Raw genomic sequence first — 18,102 nt, 5'->3', positions numbered from 1 at the left:
CAGAGACTGGAACTGGAGAGAGAGAGTTCAAATATCTGGGTACAGTGATAGAAAAGAGAGGAAAATGTGCAAAAGAAGTGGAAAGCAGAGTGGCACAAGGAAGGTAAGTAGCAGGTGCTTTGAAGGCCTCGATAAGAAACAGAGGCTTGAGTGTTGCGGTTGCACAAGGCTTACATGAGGGAGTGTTAGTGCCAACCTTGTGACACAATGGTGTGGCATGAAAATGAAAAGTCAAGAGTGAGAACAGTGGAGATGGGACTGCTGAGGAATGTAAGTGAAGTACAGAGAGTGGATAGGATCCGAAATAATGTGATTCATGAAAAATGTGGAGTGAGGAAGTCTGTGAACACAAGAATTGAAGAGAGTGTACTGAGATGGTGTGGTCATGTGGAGAGAATGGATAACAACAGAGTGGTGAAAAAGGTATATCTGAGTGAATCTGAAGGAGAGAGGAGGTGAGTCAGGTCAAGGAGAAGGTGGTGGGATATGGAGGATGAATGTGTGAGGAAGAGAGGTATGGAAGTCAGTGAGGCTAGGGGGACTGACAAGAGATTGAGCTGGCTGGATGAATATTGTGAGAAGAGCATTATCAGGGATTTGGCACCCCTTTTTAACGTGACAACGTCCGGACTGACTCTACTGGATACACTTATGTGAAGCTACAGAATGTGGTGAATGTTTTTGGCGTATCAGACAGCCAGGATTCCAGGGGCTTGAATGATGAGTGAATGGAAGCATGGCCCATTGGATTGGGCAAATTTGGGCTGTCTGGATGTTGCTACTCCTCATCCTGCCCTAAGGTGGGACAGGAGGTCCGGATGATGAATGATGAATGAATGAAGTGTATGCTGATGACAGTGAGACATTTGCTTAATAACGAGAACATTCAGCAAAAGTGTATAGTCTCCCTTACATATCTGCACTCTTGAGATTAAATACTGCACAGTTATTCCTCCTCTGCATCTCCTATAAAAATTTCCATGTTTCTTTTCCCAACAAGCATTTTTTTTTTTTTTTTTTTTTTTCCCTGCCAGTTCTAGCGGACTGTGTGGTGGGTCGGGGAGGGCCTTCCTCTTTTCTATCCTTCTCCCTTATAGGTTGGTTGTATCTCAGTAATTTTCCTTTCTCCAATCAATGACTTTGTCATGGGCCAATACGCCTCCTGCTACAGCAGATGCTCGATTTAACAAACAAATTCAGCCAAACCCTATTCCATTTTCTTGTACTTTCCGAAAAATCAAGTTCTTTAACCCCTTAACCGCGGGGCGTCACTTTCGTGACGCTCGGCTACAATGGATCATACCGCGGGGCGTCACTTTTGTGATTCTGTGTTATTTTGAATTATCCCGGGCTCTCAAGTGGTGGCTTGTATCATCTATCAGTACTGCCAATGTCCAACACTAGTCAGCACTCCAAATCTCATCTGTACTCCCATCCATTGTTGACATTTTAGCTATTTTACCCCCTTCGTGACTCCCCTCCCTACCTGCCCTCCATTACCCTCTCCTCTCACCTCCCACGCCGCGCTGCGCTACGGAAATTTCCCCCTTCTCTTTCCACAGATTTCATCCATTGAAATAAGCCCTATGCCCTATATTTTTACCCAATAATATATACCAAAAAAAAACAGGTAAGTGATGGTGTTATACTCCAGAAATTGGCTAATTATCACCTGACAAAACCTCACGTGCATTCATTCGCTACATTACCACGGTAATTTCCCCTTTGATTTATGCCTTGTAATCGATGTCTGTAATAAAAATATATATCAGAAAGGAAGGAAGAATCCTAATTGACATTTACATTCACCTGGAACAACCTATTTCTTTATTTATTGCCGAGATTTTCTACCTATAAAAAATTAGCATGTAAGTTAGCAGCAGTAAGCCTAAAGTGTCATTGTCAACCCTTCCCTTCTCAGATAATTTACCCCCTTCGTGACTCCCCTCCCTACCTGCCCTCCATTACCCTCTCCTCTCACCTCCCACGCCGCGCTGCGCTACGGAAATTTCCCCCTTCTCTTTCCACAGATTTCATCCATTGAAATAAGCCCTATGCCCTATATTTTTACCCAATAATATATACCAAAAAAAAAAACAGGTAAGTGATAGTGTTATACTCCAGAAATTGGCTAATTATCACCAGACAAAACCTCACGTGCATTCATACGCTACATTACCACGGTAATTTCCCCTTTGATTTATGCCTTGTAATCGATGTCTGTAATAAAAATATATATCAGAAAGGAAGGGAGATTCCTAATTGACATTTACATTCACCTGGAACTACCTATTTCTTTATTTATTGCCGAGATTTTCTACCTATAAAAAATTAGCCTGTAAGTTAGCAGCAGTCAGCCTAAAGTGTCATTGTCAACCCTTCCCTTCTCAGATAAGCCGCGGCATTTAGTTCCTTGTCCTCCACTGCAGAGACAACATGTCGCACTCGCGTCCCGCCATTCCTGCCGCTTCTGCGCCCATTGCAAAGGGCCCCGTGACCTCTACGCCAAAGAAAAGTGTTGAGGCAAGCAGGAAAGGCCTCAGTGACTCTGCAGTGGCACGAGAACTTGCTGAATTGTCCATGATAATAATGGACAGTGATTTTGACGATTCCGGTGAATCGTGTGATGAGCCGGGTGAAGTTATCGCACCAGAAACAGCGACAACAAGTGCTCCTACCAGTGAATTAGTGTCTAGCTCCAAGGGAAAGGAGCCTTTAGTGCAGGAAGGACAAGAATTTGGGAAGGGAGTGAAAAGGCGGCGTGTTAGCCCCAGAACAATGCACCCACGTGACCCAGCCCGCCATGAGTCACGAGTGCATTCACCTCCTCGTTCCCCAAGCCCCGCTTTACTCATCTCGTCATCATCGTCGGCTGAGTTATCTCCGGGGTCTTTGTCGTCGGAGTCACCACCAGCATCAACAGTGAAGGCCGGCCGTAGAGGTAGAGGTAGATCTAAGAGAGTGAAAAGTAGTGTAGCTAGTAGGGTAAGGGCTGCTAGTGCTGTATGGCAACCTAGGGTCAGTGAGAGTGACCTTGACAGAGATAAGCCTCCCTCTCAGCCAACCTCCACCACCACCACCACCACCAGCCCTCCACCGCCATGCCAGGGAATCCTGGAAGCCTTCGCGTGGACGGAAGGGTCAGATTTTGTCCCCGAAAACCTGGTTTTCGATGAGAGCTCGTCAGGAGTTCAGCCTGCCTTCACTATGGACGAAAATACTGAGTGTGTCGACTACCTTTTGGCCTTAATAGATGACGAAGTCATGCAGCACATATGTGATGAGACCAACAGGTTCGAATCACAACGTGCTGCTAGTGGTACAGGTGCAGCCAAGATGCAACAGTGGACCATGCTGGGAGTGCAGGAGCTGTATGTGTTCTTTGCCCTCATGCTTCTTATGCCACACTCCAAGAAGCATGAGTTGGAAGAATACTGGTCCATGGACCCCTTACTACCCTCACCGACCTTCAACAAGTACATGGCCAGAGATCGCTTCCGGAACATCATGGGAAACCTGCACTTTGCCGATAATGATGTACCTTCCCAAACCGACCCACTCTGGAAGATCCGGGAGATTCTGAACAGAATGAAGGATAAGTTCATGTCATTCTTCCACCCATTTCAGAAGGTTGTCATTGATGAGTCCTTGGTTTTGTTCAGAGGACGTCTTCGGTTTGTTCAGTACATTCCAAGCAAACGCCATCGCTTTGGAATTAAGTACTTTGTACTGTGCGACTGTAAGACGGGGTACATCCTTGACTTCGTCATATATTCAGCCAGCACTGTCGATCTCGATAAAACACACCCCCTTGGCTTCTCAGGCTGTGTAGTGAAAGTGCTCCTAGAAAAGTATTTTGGTGGGAATCATGTGCTGTATACAGACAACTACTATACAGCACCGAAACTTGCCAAATACCTTTCTGAGCACGGCATTGGCTCCTGCGGCACTGTGAAAAGTAATCGTGCCAACTTCCTCAAATTCCCAGAGGCGGGAAACTCGCAGCGAGGAGACGTGCACCTACGCAAGTCTGAGAAGATGCTGGCAATACGGTGGCATGACAAGAGAGTCGTGCACATGCTCACCACCGTACATAAGGGGGAGATGAGAGACAGTGGGAAGGTCGACCGTAGGACAGGCGAACCTGTGATGAAACCTGATGCTGTGTTGGACTATAATATAAACATGCGGCTGGTGGACAAGTCCGACATGATGATTGGTGAGATCGACTGCCTCAGGAAGAATACTAGGTGGTACAGGAAAGTTTTTCTGCATCTCATAGATATGACGATGCTGAACGCCTTCATTCTGTACAAGATGAAGGTAAAGCCACCCAAGTCCTTCTCCCTGAGGTTGTTCGCCAGGACTTGTGTCCAGCAGCTGCTGGAAAAATATGGTAGGGTGCAAGCAGCAACTCCAAGGCGCCATCCAGTTACACTTCCCAACCGACTTGAGCAGAGGGCGTATATGGATCGGCACAGACTTGAGCTAATGCCTGCCACAGGGAAAAGGAAGGCTGCGATTCGCAGGTGTCAGGTATGTGCGCATACCACACGCCGCACATCTGAGCATAAACGCACCTCTTGGCAGTGCGCTGAATGCCAGGTTCCCCTCTGTGTAACCTGCTTCTTCGATTATCACAGCCAGAAGCAGTTCTAACAGTGCAAGTGTGGAAGCAGAATTATTTGGAAATAATGTGTAAATAATGTGTAAATAGCAGGTGAAAGCAATGGATGTTCAGTTCATATGATTGAACAGTGTATTATAGTTTTATCTTACTGAAAGTGACAGTGAATAACATACTGTAAGTAAAATAGAAGGGTAAATATTGAAAATATAATAGAAAATGTAAATAGTAATGTAAGTAATTAGTAATATAAGAATATGAGTACAAATAATTTATGTTATAACAGTGAGAGTGAATCCGTGGCTCTCTACGTATTTTACTGACTGAAAAATTGAATGACTTCAGTGACAATAAAATAATACGACTGAAGGAAACTTATGGAGAAAGACTCCAGATATATATAAGTGTGATATAGTAATAGAAATATAAAGTGTGAGGGGTTTTATGAATAATAAATGACAGAGTGCCTAGAGCGAACAAGCGCAAGTGCGGCGATCAGACGCGCTCGTAATTTCCATTGCTTTCACAGTCTTTTTTTTTTTAGTATGGATCCCAAACTACTTGAAAATGGTAGAATAGTGTTTATAGTGTTTGTATCTGGCTGTGGTAATCATATAATGGGTTGTCGGGAAGTGTAAAGTGGAGACTTAGTTACCCTACTTCAGAGGTCTCCACAAGTCCTACGGAAACTGACGAAGGCTCAACAATCATTCCAGGAGAAAGCTGAAGGTATGTGCAATAAGCATATATAATTTTATTATTCTAGGACTAATAACTGATTTTTGGCAAATATTTTTTGAGAGTCTGTCGGAGCCCAAATAACCCCACGGGACACGCAAGTCATTGGTAAACAAGCCCGCGGTGTAGGGGTTAACCAAAGCTCAATATAACGGAAACTTATCCGGTATTTGGAGGAACTTTCCGCTAAATCCTTGAAGGCATTGGTCAAGCTGAGTTACTGACAATGCGCACCAAAGCCTAGCAAACTATGCTAATTCTCAACACTACACACAGCACTCTGAACCCATAATTAATACCTCCACTTAAATGCAATACTGTGTAAATGTTAACAGTGATACATAAGTAATGACTTACTAGTATTACTGTGTATATGTTAACTGTGATGCATACAGTAATCAATCTATCTATCTACTGCCAGACGCCTTAATCCCTTATACGAGGTGGTCACAAACAAATCGTCTCCACGTCACCCTGCCCCTGCCATTTCACTGCTCCGCTCCCAATTCACACTCCCCTCTATCATATACCTCTCCACTCCATCCCTCCATCTCATCCTTGGCCTTCCCCTCCCTCTCTCCCCCTCCAACTCACTCACATACACTCTCCTCATCAGTCTCTCACTCTCCATCCTCTCCACATAGCCAAACCACCTCAATGTGTTTCTCCTAATGCTTCCTATCACATCCACATCCACACCACAATGCTCCTTCACATCCTCATTTGTCAGTCTCTCCATGTGACTCCACATGCTCCTCTCAATAGCTCATTTCCACTGCTCACACTCTTGACTTGTGACCCTCCAACAACGTCCAAGCTTCACTTCCAAACGTCAGAGTCGGTATCACAATACTGTCATGTAGTAACTTTTTCACTTCCATGCTCACTTCCCTATTTCTTATCACTGCCTTCAAGGAACCAGCAACCTTTCTTCCTTGTTGTACCCTTCAAGCACTTCACCCTCCAAACTTCCATCCTTACTCATCACACTACCCAAGTACAGTAATCCCCCCAATATCCGATGTAATAGAGCCAAAAGCACGTCAGGAAAGTGGTCCTGTCTGGATAGTGGGCCCCAGCCTCCTGGACTTGTACTTATGGACCCTAACTCAGAAAAACACCTATACAACTCCCTCTGGACATGCATAGCACCTATTTAAGACCCAAATCACACCAATAACGGACATAAAAGACTTAAATAAATGCAAAAGAACCATAAAATGAGATTTTAGAGGTGAGTTTATACAATATTAAACATTCTGGGTACTTACAACTAGTCCCTGGCTCCTGGACTGGTAGTTATGGACCCTAACCTACCCTAACTCAGAAAAATACCTCCCTACTGCACATGCATAGCACCTAAGACCCTATTCACACCAACAAGGGACATAAAGAGTGAAATGAGGTGTTACAGGTAAGTTTGGAAAATACAGTACAATATGAAACATTCTGGGTACTTACAGCAAGTCCCAAGCCATCTCGATGAATAACCCGCCTCCTCTCAGACTCTGACAATAAGAAGGAGTTCCTCAAGCACTTGCAGTACACTGTTCATGAAGTATTGCACTGAACTTAGTCATTTGCACTCAGAATTCCATTCTCTTAACACTGCGCACTCGTCTTACTTGCGCTCCATGTACCTTAACCCCTACACCGCGGGCTTGTTTACCAATGACTTGCGTGTCCCGCGGGGTTATTTGGGCTCCGACAGACTCTCAAAAAATATTTGCCAAAAATCACCTAGAATAATGAAATTAAATATGCTTATGGCACATACCTTCAGCTTTCTCCTGGAATGTTTGTTGAGCCTTCGTCGGTTACCGTAGGACTTGTGGAGACCTCTGAAGTAGGGTAACGAAGTCTCCACTTTACACTTCCCGACAACCCGTAATATGATTACCACAGCCAGATACAAACACTATAAACGCTATTCTACAATTTTCAAGTAGTTTGGGATCCATACTAAAAAAAAAAAACACTGTAAAAGCAATGGAAATTACGAGCGCGTCTGATTGTCGCACTGGCACTAGTTCGCTCTTGGTACTCTGTCATTTACTATTCATAAAACCCCTCACACTTTATATTTCTATTACTATATAACACTTATATATATCTACGGTCTTTATCCATAAGTTTCCTTCAGTAGTATTAGTTTATTGTCACTGTAGGGATTCAATTTCTTTCAGTAAAATACGTAGCATTCACTTTCTCGTCCTGTATACTAGCATTGAGAGTGAATGTCACTTTCATCTTCACTCTCATAACTCATAGCATTCAGATATGCTAGAGTGAAACTTTCACTTTCATTACTCCTAGGGTATATACTCGTATTCTTATAATACTACTCATTTACATTTCTATTTACGTTCTCTATTTTATTTACGTTATTTACATTTCTATTTTATTTACACTGTGTTATGCACTGTCACTTGAAGTAACTTATAAAACTATTTTCCATTGTTCATGTATATTTACATTCATTACTTTCACTTGCTGTTTACACATTATTTACACATTATTTACAATTCCACTTGCACTGTTTTACTCAATAGAAATATCGTAGTCACTCTTTTATCAATTGTCAGCCCTTTACCTCTTTCCACACGAGGTTTAGTAGGGGGTAAAGGTCACAGGGCCCTTTGCATGGGGGTGAAAAAGTCCTTGAAGTCAGCAAGAAGAAACATACGTACCCTCACTTCGGAAGATGAGAGTAAACTGATAACGGAGGGCCGGGGTGGAGGCCTACTTAGGGGATAGTCAGAGCTACCAATGTTAGCGCTTGAAACAGCTATGTCTAGCACTGAAATGATTGGCAGGAAATCTAGACAATACATTATAAATTAGGTAGTTCCAGGTGAATGCAAATATCACTTAGGGTTCTCCCTTCCCTCCTTACATGTATATTTATTACGAAAATAGATTATATGGCATATTTCAAGGGGAAAAAAACAGCGAAAATTAGCGAACGAGTGCACGTGAGGTGTTGTCAGGTGATAATTAGCCAATTCCAGGTGTATGGCACTCTCACTTACCTTATTTCTTTCTTGTATATATTATTTGGTATAAGAATAGGACATAGGGCTTATTTCAATGGATGAAATCAGTGAAAAATTCCAGGGAAGATTTACTTAGCGTAGCACGGCCGGGCAGGCGAGAGGATAGGGTAATGGAGGGGGGATAGGGAGGGCAGTCAAGAACGGGGAGAAATGGCTAAATTGTCAACAATGGATGGGAGTACAGATGAGATTAGGAGTGCTGACTAGTGTTGGACATTGGCAGTACTGATAGATGATACAAGCCCCCACTTGGAAGCCCGGGTGAATTCAAAATAACACAGAATCACAAAAGCGACGCCCCGCGGTATGATCCCTTGCTCCCAAGCGTCACGAATGTGACGCCCCGCGGTTAAGGGGTTAATGAAATAAGTGTTGCACTCTGCACTTAAATTAGTCTTTCCACTCATAAATCCATTTTCTAAACATAACACACTCTAGTTAATTAAGGTTACATTGAAAGTCATTTAATCTTTGTCTTTTGATTCAGAAATCTAATTCCTTAACACTGTGCATTGTTTTTTTCACTGCACAACACTGTAAATTCCCGTGTGGTCTAGTGGAGAAGTTCTAGGCATTTAATCACTGTCAGAGTCTGAGAATTGCTCTTGCAGGTGACCTAGGGGTGTGTCGCTGGGTCGTGGTGATGGAGTACCCATTGCAGATGACTCTGAAGAGAGGTGCACTCTCACGTCGAGTGGTGACTCCACTCTGCCTGATGTGCTGGGCTGTCGCTCGGAGCATGAGGGCCTGTCTTGGGGAGCCAATGGAGTGGAGCCAGGGCTGGGCACAGCGGGGGTCACGGGCCTGAAAAAGCTGTCAATGGTTGATTGACGCAAGGAATGACGATTTTGACAATTAATGATGCGCTGCCTGAAAGAACGCACTTCCTCCACAAGTCCCAAGGGTCCCATCTCCCTGTCGCAGTCCAGGTGCTCCAGGTAGTCCAGAACGAACTCTAGATGTTCCCGGAGTGCACTCAGCTTGGGGATGGCTGGAGTAGTGTCACGCTGAGAGGAGTCTGCATCATCATCGCCGTCCTCCTCGGAATCTTCAAGCTGGGTACTGACACCTGCAACTGGAGAAGCGATCTCGATATCAGACATGGTCTGATACCCAGGATCGCCCTCGTCGTCATCCAACCACCCACGCACTTTGTCCACATCAACATCGTCCCCATGCACATGTAGACGTGCATGGAAGTCATCCACGTCAAAACCTAGGAAATCGTGATCCACATCCGTTCTGAGAAGCAGACAAGATCAACCATTCTCTAAAGTCTTGACAGGGATTTCCTTCCATGTACTGGCCCAGTTGTAGATGGTAGACTTGATGTTGTAGCGGTGAAGGTTTTCCAAAGTCCGCTGGCCTCATGTGTTCCGTCCCTCCCTGCGCTCGTCCTCATCCTCAAGAACAACCATCACCTCATCCAGGAACTTTCGTTGGTACAACCTCTTCATTGCCATCACTCCTTGGTCCATTGGTTGGATGAGCAGTAGTATTAGGTGGCAGAAACATGCACCTAATGCGGCCATTCTCAGCCACCAAGTCCTTGTCGCACGGGTGAGCAGGTGGATTGTCGAGGAGAAGGAGGGCCTTTACCTGGTCGCGTGGGATTCCCAGTTTCTCCATCTGGTAATGGATGACCTCCTTGACGAAATGGCGGTGGAACCAGTCTTTGAAGATGTGGGCAGTGAACCATGCCTTCAAGGAATGGTACCAGACAACAAGAAGGACATCCATCACCCCATGAAGACACTGAGGCTGCTTTGCATGGCCAACAATAACGGGCTTAAGCCGGTGCATGCCGTTAGCATTGGCACAACACAAAGCAGATATCTGTTGCTTGCAGAGCTTGCGGCCAGGTACACGCTTCTCTGTCTCCTCGGCTAGAGTGTTCGTAGGCAAAGAGCGATAGAATAAACCAGTTTCGTCAGCGTTGTAGACTTGACCAAGAGTGAGGCCCTCCCTGTCGATCAAGGGCTTCACCTCGTGCTGAAACTTGTCTACTTCATCCTCGTTGGCGTCCAAAGCTTAGCCATGAGACTTACGGTTGGTAAGGCCATGTCGTGACTTGAACGCGGAGCCAACCTTCGGATGTCTTGAAGTCTATGGCGTCGTGAAGCCTTGCGAACTTCTCAGCAACAGCCTTCAGCTCCGTGCCACGCACCACCACACCAGCAGCACGTTGCTGTCGATACCAAATCAACGTGGAGCTGTCGACTTCTGCATACTTAGGAGTAAACATCACCTTCCTCTCCACGTTGCGTTTGCTTTTCAACGAGAAGTCAGCCGTGTACTGCATGAGTTTCTCTCGGGATCTCCTGATATCAAACAAAGTAGATCGGGCCAGGTTGAATTCACGAAGGATGCATGAGGAAGACCATCCCGCATCCACCTTGACCAATATTTCCCTCTTCTTCTCCAGAGTCAAAATCACTCTCTTCCTCTTCTCAGGCTGCGGGGCCATCATCACACACACGAAGAAGAGGCACGAGAGCAGCAGGAGAGCCTGCAGCAGGTAAGGCACCACCACAAAAGCGAGCATGTGGGCGGCCATGACGATGAGCGTGCACACACAACGAGAGACGGGCGGTAAGTGGGGAGGATGCAGGGACGCTCTAGCAGATGTCGGCGGAACAACGCACCAAAACACAGCTGACCCGCGCCGCGCGCGCCAAGTTCAAATTATGGGTGGGAAAAAGTCGGATTTTTTTCAAATTTTTTGTGGTTTTTGGCCCATTTTGGGAATATTGGATCCCAGGACGAAAATGTCCAGTAATTGGGGATGTCCGGAAATTGGGCGTCCAGATATTACGGGGATTACTGTACTTAAACATACTCACATTTTCCATTTCCTCATCATCCAACCTAACTGTACATTCACTGACTTCACCTCTCTTGAAGACCATAATTTTACTCTTCTGTACATTTACCTTTAAATTCCGTTTCTTACACACTCTCTCAAACTCACTCACCAAGCCTTGCAGCTCCCCTTCGTCTTCACTTAACAACCCAGTATCCTCTGCAAACAACAGTACAGGGAGTTTCCAAACACTGCCCTCTCTCATTAGGGTCATTCCAACATCCAGTGCCCTACCTTGTATCTCTTTTATAATCCCAACCATATACAGATTGAACAACCACGGAGACATGACACATTCCTGTTTAAACTCGACCTTCAAACAGAAAAACTCACTCAGTTCACTATCCACATGCACTGCAGCCTTAGCACCCTCATACAGACCCTTCACAGCATTCAACAACTTCGCATCTACTCCATATTTTCTTAATACTTTCCACAATCTTTGTCTATCCACCGTATATGCTTTCTCCAAATCCATGAAGGCCTCATACAACCTCTTTCCCTTCTCTTGACACTTTTCCACTAAAGATCTAACGATGAATATCTGATCTACACAACCTCTTCCCTTCCTAAAACCTCCCTGTTCTTCTCCAACTAATTCCTCTGTTATTTCCCTAACTCTGTCAGTAAGTATCCTACCATATACTTTTCCTATTACATTAAGATGACAAATGCCCCTAAGATTACCACACACTTCTTTTTCCCCTTTCCCTTTGTACAAGGGAATAATTATACCTGACTTCCAATCCTCCGGGACTTTACCTTCGTCCCAGGCCAATCTGCACATCTTCCACATCCATTCTACTACTACCTCTCCCCCATGTTTCAACATTTCACCACACACTCCATCAATTCCTGGGGATTTCCCCATTTTGACTTTCTTCAATGCTTCCACAACTTCCATCCTACTAATTCCTTCCTGTCTTCTCACCTTAGTAAAAAATATGCACACATAAAGAATAAGGTGATGATAGTAGTGAACCAAATAAGAAACAGTAATCTTCCCACTATCCAATGTAATACAGCCAAAGGCATGTCCAGAAAGTAGGTTCGTCTGGATAGTTGGCCCCTGCCCCCTGGATTGGTACTTATGGACCCTCACCCAGCCTAACTCAGAAAACCACCTACACACCTACCTACCGGTCATGCATAGCACCTATTTAAGACCCTATTCACACAAATGAGGGACAGAAGGCATGAAATAAATGAAAAGGAACCAGAGAATGAGGGATTAGAAGTGAGTATGGAAAATATTTAGCAGTGTACAGGGTACTTACAACATGTCCATGGCCGTTTGTCATGAAGGTTAACCCGCCTCGTCTAAGGCTCTGGCAGTGGTGAAAATGCTCTTGAAGCACGTACAGTAATCCAATGTCGTGCTGCATTTAATCCTTTACACTGCACATTCTGTTCTTAATTGCGCCATTCCAGTTTCAACTGCCAGTTCGCACTCTGTACTTATCTTTGCACTCTGAATTCAAATTTCATAACACTGCACAACATTGTAAATTCCCATGTGGTCTAGTGGCGAGGTATTGCAGTTTATTCACGGTTTATTCATAAAAACAAGCATGTGCGGCATCCACTGCGATGAGTATCTAGTCGGCATGGTAGTTAGGAAGTAACTAGGGAGTGGGAAGCAAGGGGAGCGCGTAAACACAGCTGTTCAGCGCCGCGCACCAAGTTCAAAGTACAGTTGAAAACAATATTGGATTTTTTTTTTCTTTTTTTGCTTTTTTGTTTTTTGGCCATTTTTGGGTTCCAAAGGCCTAGGTCCAAAATGTCCGGGAAGTGGGGTGTCCGGTTATTAGGTGTCCCGTTATTACAGGGATTACTTAAACAGGAATGGTAAACTACAGTAAGGATTACCTCCAAATGTAGGAGTTTTGCACTTGTTGCAGAAATATGCCTGACACAGGTAGCCATACTAGCCCCCCAAACCTGTGTTACACCTGGGGGTGGTTTAGTCACTGTCAGAAACACCCTCCATCAGCACTTAAGGTGGTACAGGGGTGACAGAGGGGCTGGGGAGCATCAGGGATGGTGTTCCATTTTCTCAATTATTTCCAATTTCTGGGCAAGAGATAGCCTCACCCTCTCTTTCTTTTCCTGAACCTTAGACAAGTTCATAAAAGCTTTGGTTCACTGAAAAAAAAAACACAAATACGGCCACAATACCAAGGCAAAGCCGTATACACATGGAGCAGTTGTTTATAGTTGGGGGATCACGTGAAGACTGCATGGGCCAAGTGATGTCAAAGAGCCCCCACTGCTATCCAGGCAGCCCGGCAGGGACGTGTGGCAACACCGCACACTGCCAGTCAGGGAAGTGTTTCCAGTATGGACTCGATTATGAGATCAATTTACAGGACACTTTCCGGTAATTCGGTGTTTTTTGGAACAGAATTTCTGCAACAGAATTATACTCACTTAAAAGCTAAATTGATGTTTGCTGAATCGACCACCTACTGTAGATAAACTTCCTATGTACTCCTACGTATGTAAACTACCATTTTGCCTGAATCCATCATAGATTTAAATGTGGACTAACTGTACCCCTCCAGTCCAAATTGATAAGATTTAACACCAATGTGCACTCACCGCATCAGACTTCCATGCCTGGTTCTTGGTGTACTGAGCATCAGCGAGCTCTGGGTGCTCCCGGGAGAGGTAAATTAATGGATCTCTCTCAGAGCTAGTGCGTGACCCTCTGAAATGCAGAAAGTCTTCTTTATCAGCATTTTTTTTTACACTGTTAACAGTAAATTACATAAAACTCTGGAAACGGAAGTTTTGCCGCTGCCTATAAAACAACCAGATTTTTCTCTGCACCAGAAGCCAAAAGAATACAACATTAAGCAAAAATACAGTAAGTTCTTGTTTTATGTCAGGAATCTGTTTCAGTATAATGTATCAATTTTCTAAATACAACTAATACTACAAACTGAGGTACCCACTACATACTAAACAATCTGGACCAACATACCCATATCCTACACCAAGCCCTCTTCCTCCCATCATCCCCAGACATCACCTTCTGTTCCCCAAACCTCGCCCCCACTACATCCTGGAGAGTGGTCAAAACCCTAGGTTCTGATCACCTCCCAATCGTCATCACTACCAAAACCAGAATCACCCCAGCTGGCCACAAACACACATACACTAATTATAAGAGAGCCAACTGGGAGGCGTTTGCAACTGAAACAGAACATTTTGAAACACTAAACAGTACACCCATCACAAACATCAACACTGCTGTGCACACTTTCAATACAATTATACAAAACACAGACAAAAGACACATCCCTTGAGGCAACAGAGAGAGACACAACCCCAACTTCACACCAGAAATTCAAGGCCCCATCAGACAACAGGACATACTGCAACACTCCCCAACACCCCATACACAAGACACCGTACAACAAGTACAAGAACTCAACACTCAAATAAACAATAAAATATCAGAACAGCAACAAATAGTCTGGAATAATTATCGCCAAACACTTGACCACAAACCAACACCAGGAAACTCTACAAAACACTAAACAGCATCACACTCTCCAACGGCAACACTACACACTCATATGCCGCCATCACAACAACAGACACCATACCTTCAAACAAACAACAAGCAAACACTCCCATCAATCGCTTTTCACAAGTCAGCCATCTAAACCCCCATCCTGAAGACTGACGTATCATCCAACGTAAGAGACAGTTCCCCACAGACCCAGACTACGCACCTTTCACTTACAACCAGACGAAGAACATCATTAGCAACCTTAATCTGCCTGTGGACCAGACAACATAAGCAACATTCGCCTTAAACACCTTCGACCACAAGGCATACAAGCACTCACCAACATATCAAACTACAGCTACTCTATCTATCTATCTATTGCCAGACGCCTCAATCCCGTTTGGGGTGGCCACAAACAAATCGCCTCCACGTCGCCCTGTCCCCCACCATTTCACTGCCCTGCTCCCAACTCACACCCCCCTCTCTCATATACCTCTCCACCCCATCCCTCCATCTCATCCTCGGCCTCCCCCTCCCTCTTCCCCCCTCCACCTCACTCACATACACTCTCCTCATCAGTCTTTCACCCTTCATCCTCTCCACATAGCCAAACCACCTCAGTGTATGCCTCATAACGCTTCCTATCATATCCACATCCACACCAAAATGCTCCTTTATATCTTCATTCATCAGCCTGTCTCTCCATGTGACTCCACAGGCTCCTCTTAAATAACTCATTTCTACTGCTCTCACTCTTCACTTGTGTCCATCTAACAATGTCCATGCTTCACTTCCATAAATTAGAATTGGTATCACAATACTGTCATGTGCTAACTTTTTCACTTCCATGCTCACTTCCCTGTTTCTTATCACTGCTTTCAAAGAACCAGCAACCTTTCTTCCCTGCTGTACCCTTTCAAGCACTTCACCCTCCAAACCTCCATCCTTACTCATCACACTACCCATGTACTTAAACGTACTCACATTTTCCAATTCCTCACCATCCAACCTTGCTGTACATTCACTGATTTCACCTCTCTCAAAGACCATCACTTTACTCTTCCTTACATTCACCTTTAGATTAAGTTTCTTACACACTCTCCCAAACTCATCCACCAAGCCTTGCAGCTCTCCTTCGTCTTCACTCAACAACACAGTATCATCTGCAAACAACAGTACAGGGAGTTTCCAAACACTATCCTCTCTTACCAGGGCCACTCCAACATCCACTACTCTACCTTGTACCTCTTTTATTACCCCATCCATGTACAGATTGAATAACCATGGAGACATGACACATCCCTGTTTCAACCCAACCTTCAAAGAGAAAAATTCACTTAGTTCACCCTCCACATGCACTACAGCCTTAGCACCATCATACATCCTCTTCACAGCATTCAACAACTTCCCATCTACTCCATATATTCTTAATACTTTCCACAATCATTGTCTATCCACCCTGTCATATACTTTCTCCAAATCCATGAAAGCAGCATACAACTTCTTTCCCTTCTCTAGAAACTTTTCCACTAAAGTTCTAAGAATGAATATCTGATCTACACAACCTCTTCCCTTCCTAAAGTCTCCCTGTTCTTCTCCAACTAAATCCTCTGTTCTTTCTCTAACTCTGTCAATAAGTATCCTACCATACACTTTTCCTATTATACTAAGAAGACAAATCCCCCTATGATTACCACACACTTCCTTTTCCCCTTTTCCTTTGTACAAGGGAATAATTATATCTGACTTCCAATCCTCCGGGACTCTACCTTCCTCCCAGGCCAATCTGCACATCTTCCACATCCATTCTACTACTATCTCCCCCCATTGCTTCAGCATTTCACCACACACTCCATCAATTCCCGGGGCTTTCCCCAATTTAACTTTCTTCATTGCTTCCACAACTTCTATCCTACTGATTTCTTCCAGTCTTCTCACCTCCCTCCTTCTCCCACACATTCCCCAGCCACTTATACTCGCATTACTTCCATCCTCTATGTTCAACAATTCCTTAAAGTGTTCTCTCCATCCGCTCACTTTTTCTCCCTTCTCCACTAGTAATATACCATTTTTATCTTTCACTCCCCTGCTAACCTCACTTTCACCCTGTCTTACTCTCTTCACCTCTTTCCAGAACATTTTCTTACAGTCCCTCCACTTTACACTCAAATTCCTTCCAAATTCCTCATCCACTCTCTTCTCACTCTCTCTTACTAATCTTTTCACCTCACTCTTTCTTTCTACATATAACTCTCTCTTCCGCCTCTCAACTTCTTCCTCGCCCCTATTTCTCATCAATTCATTGTATGCTTTCTTCTTTTGTGCCACAGCCTGTCTCACCTCTTCAGTCCACCACGCTGTTCCTTGCACCCCCCTTTGTCTTCTCTTCCTCCCACACACCACATCACATGCTGCACATATTTCTTCTGTAAATATCCTGCACACATCTTCCACATCCCCCATCTGCTCCAATTCATATTTGCCTAATCGTTCCTCCACTTCTCTCTTATAGTCTGCCTTTTTCTCATCCTCTTGTAACCTTTCCACTCTCCTTGCAACTACTCCTTCCTCTCATTTTTCCCTTCGTCTATTTCTCCATCTTACTTGGATCCTAATTCTGGCCACCACCAAGTAGTGGTCAGAAAGTCCACTCCCCCAACCTCTATAAGCTCTTGCATCCATTACGCATCTTCGTATCCTTTCATCCACACACACATAATCAAACATTGCCTTCCTTTCATTCAGTTCACCACCCACCCTTCTCATCACTCGCCATGTATACCTGTGGATCATTTTGTGCCTGAAGAGGGTATTGGCTATCACCAACCCCCTCCCAGCACAAATGTCCATTAACGCACTGTCATTCTCATCTACCTCAGCAGACACACCCCACTCACCAACTATTCCATCCATCTTCAAATTCCCTACTTTACCATTCATATCACCGATCAAAAACACTCTCTCATTCTTTCCAAACTTTTCCAGCTACTCACACAACATAATACCCAACATCTGGAAGCATGGCATTATCATCACTATCCCTAAACCCAACAAAGACCCCACGTTACCTTTCTCACACCACCCCATCACACTCCTCTGCATCCCCACTAAACTCACTGAACAACTAGTACTACAGCTAGTCACACTCACATTCCCCTAGCTCAATCACAACATGGCTTTAGGCTACTACACTCCACAAACACCCTTCTTACAGACTTTACACAGAGAGTTTCCGATTGCATGAATTCAGCTAGGCCACCACACAGGACACTCCTAGTCACACTAGACATCAGCAGAG

The 18,102-nt window shown here is 44.6% G+C and overlaps 1 protein-coding gene across 1 annotated transcript in view; it reads right to left on the bottom strand.

Annotated features, from left to right (window-relative positions):
• Nucleotides 1-18,102, bottom strand: part of LOC145415636 (O-glucosyltransferase rumi homolog) — a 627,136-nt gene that overhangs the window by 233,591 nt on the left and 375,443 nt on the right. Inside the window, exon 6 of the mRNA XM_080284857.1 lies at nucleotides 13,886-13,994. Within this exon, the coding sequence (XP_080140983.1) occupies nucleotides 13,886-13,994 (109 nt within the window). The remainder of the gene's footprint in view (nucleotides 1-13,885; nucleotides 13,995-18,102) is intronic.

The sequence above is a fragment of the Coenobita brevimanus genome, chromosome 103 (genome assembly GCF_032717465.1).
Source record: "Coenobita brevimanus isolate Jiangsu-jjx chromosome 103, ASM3271746v2, whole genome shotgun sequence".
Classification (NCBI taxonomy): Eukaryota; Metazoa; Arthropoda; class Malacostraca; order Decapoda; family Coenobitidae; genus Coenobita; species Coenobita brevimanus.
This window is presented reverse-complemented; position numbering and strand designations above follow the sequence as displayed.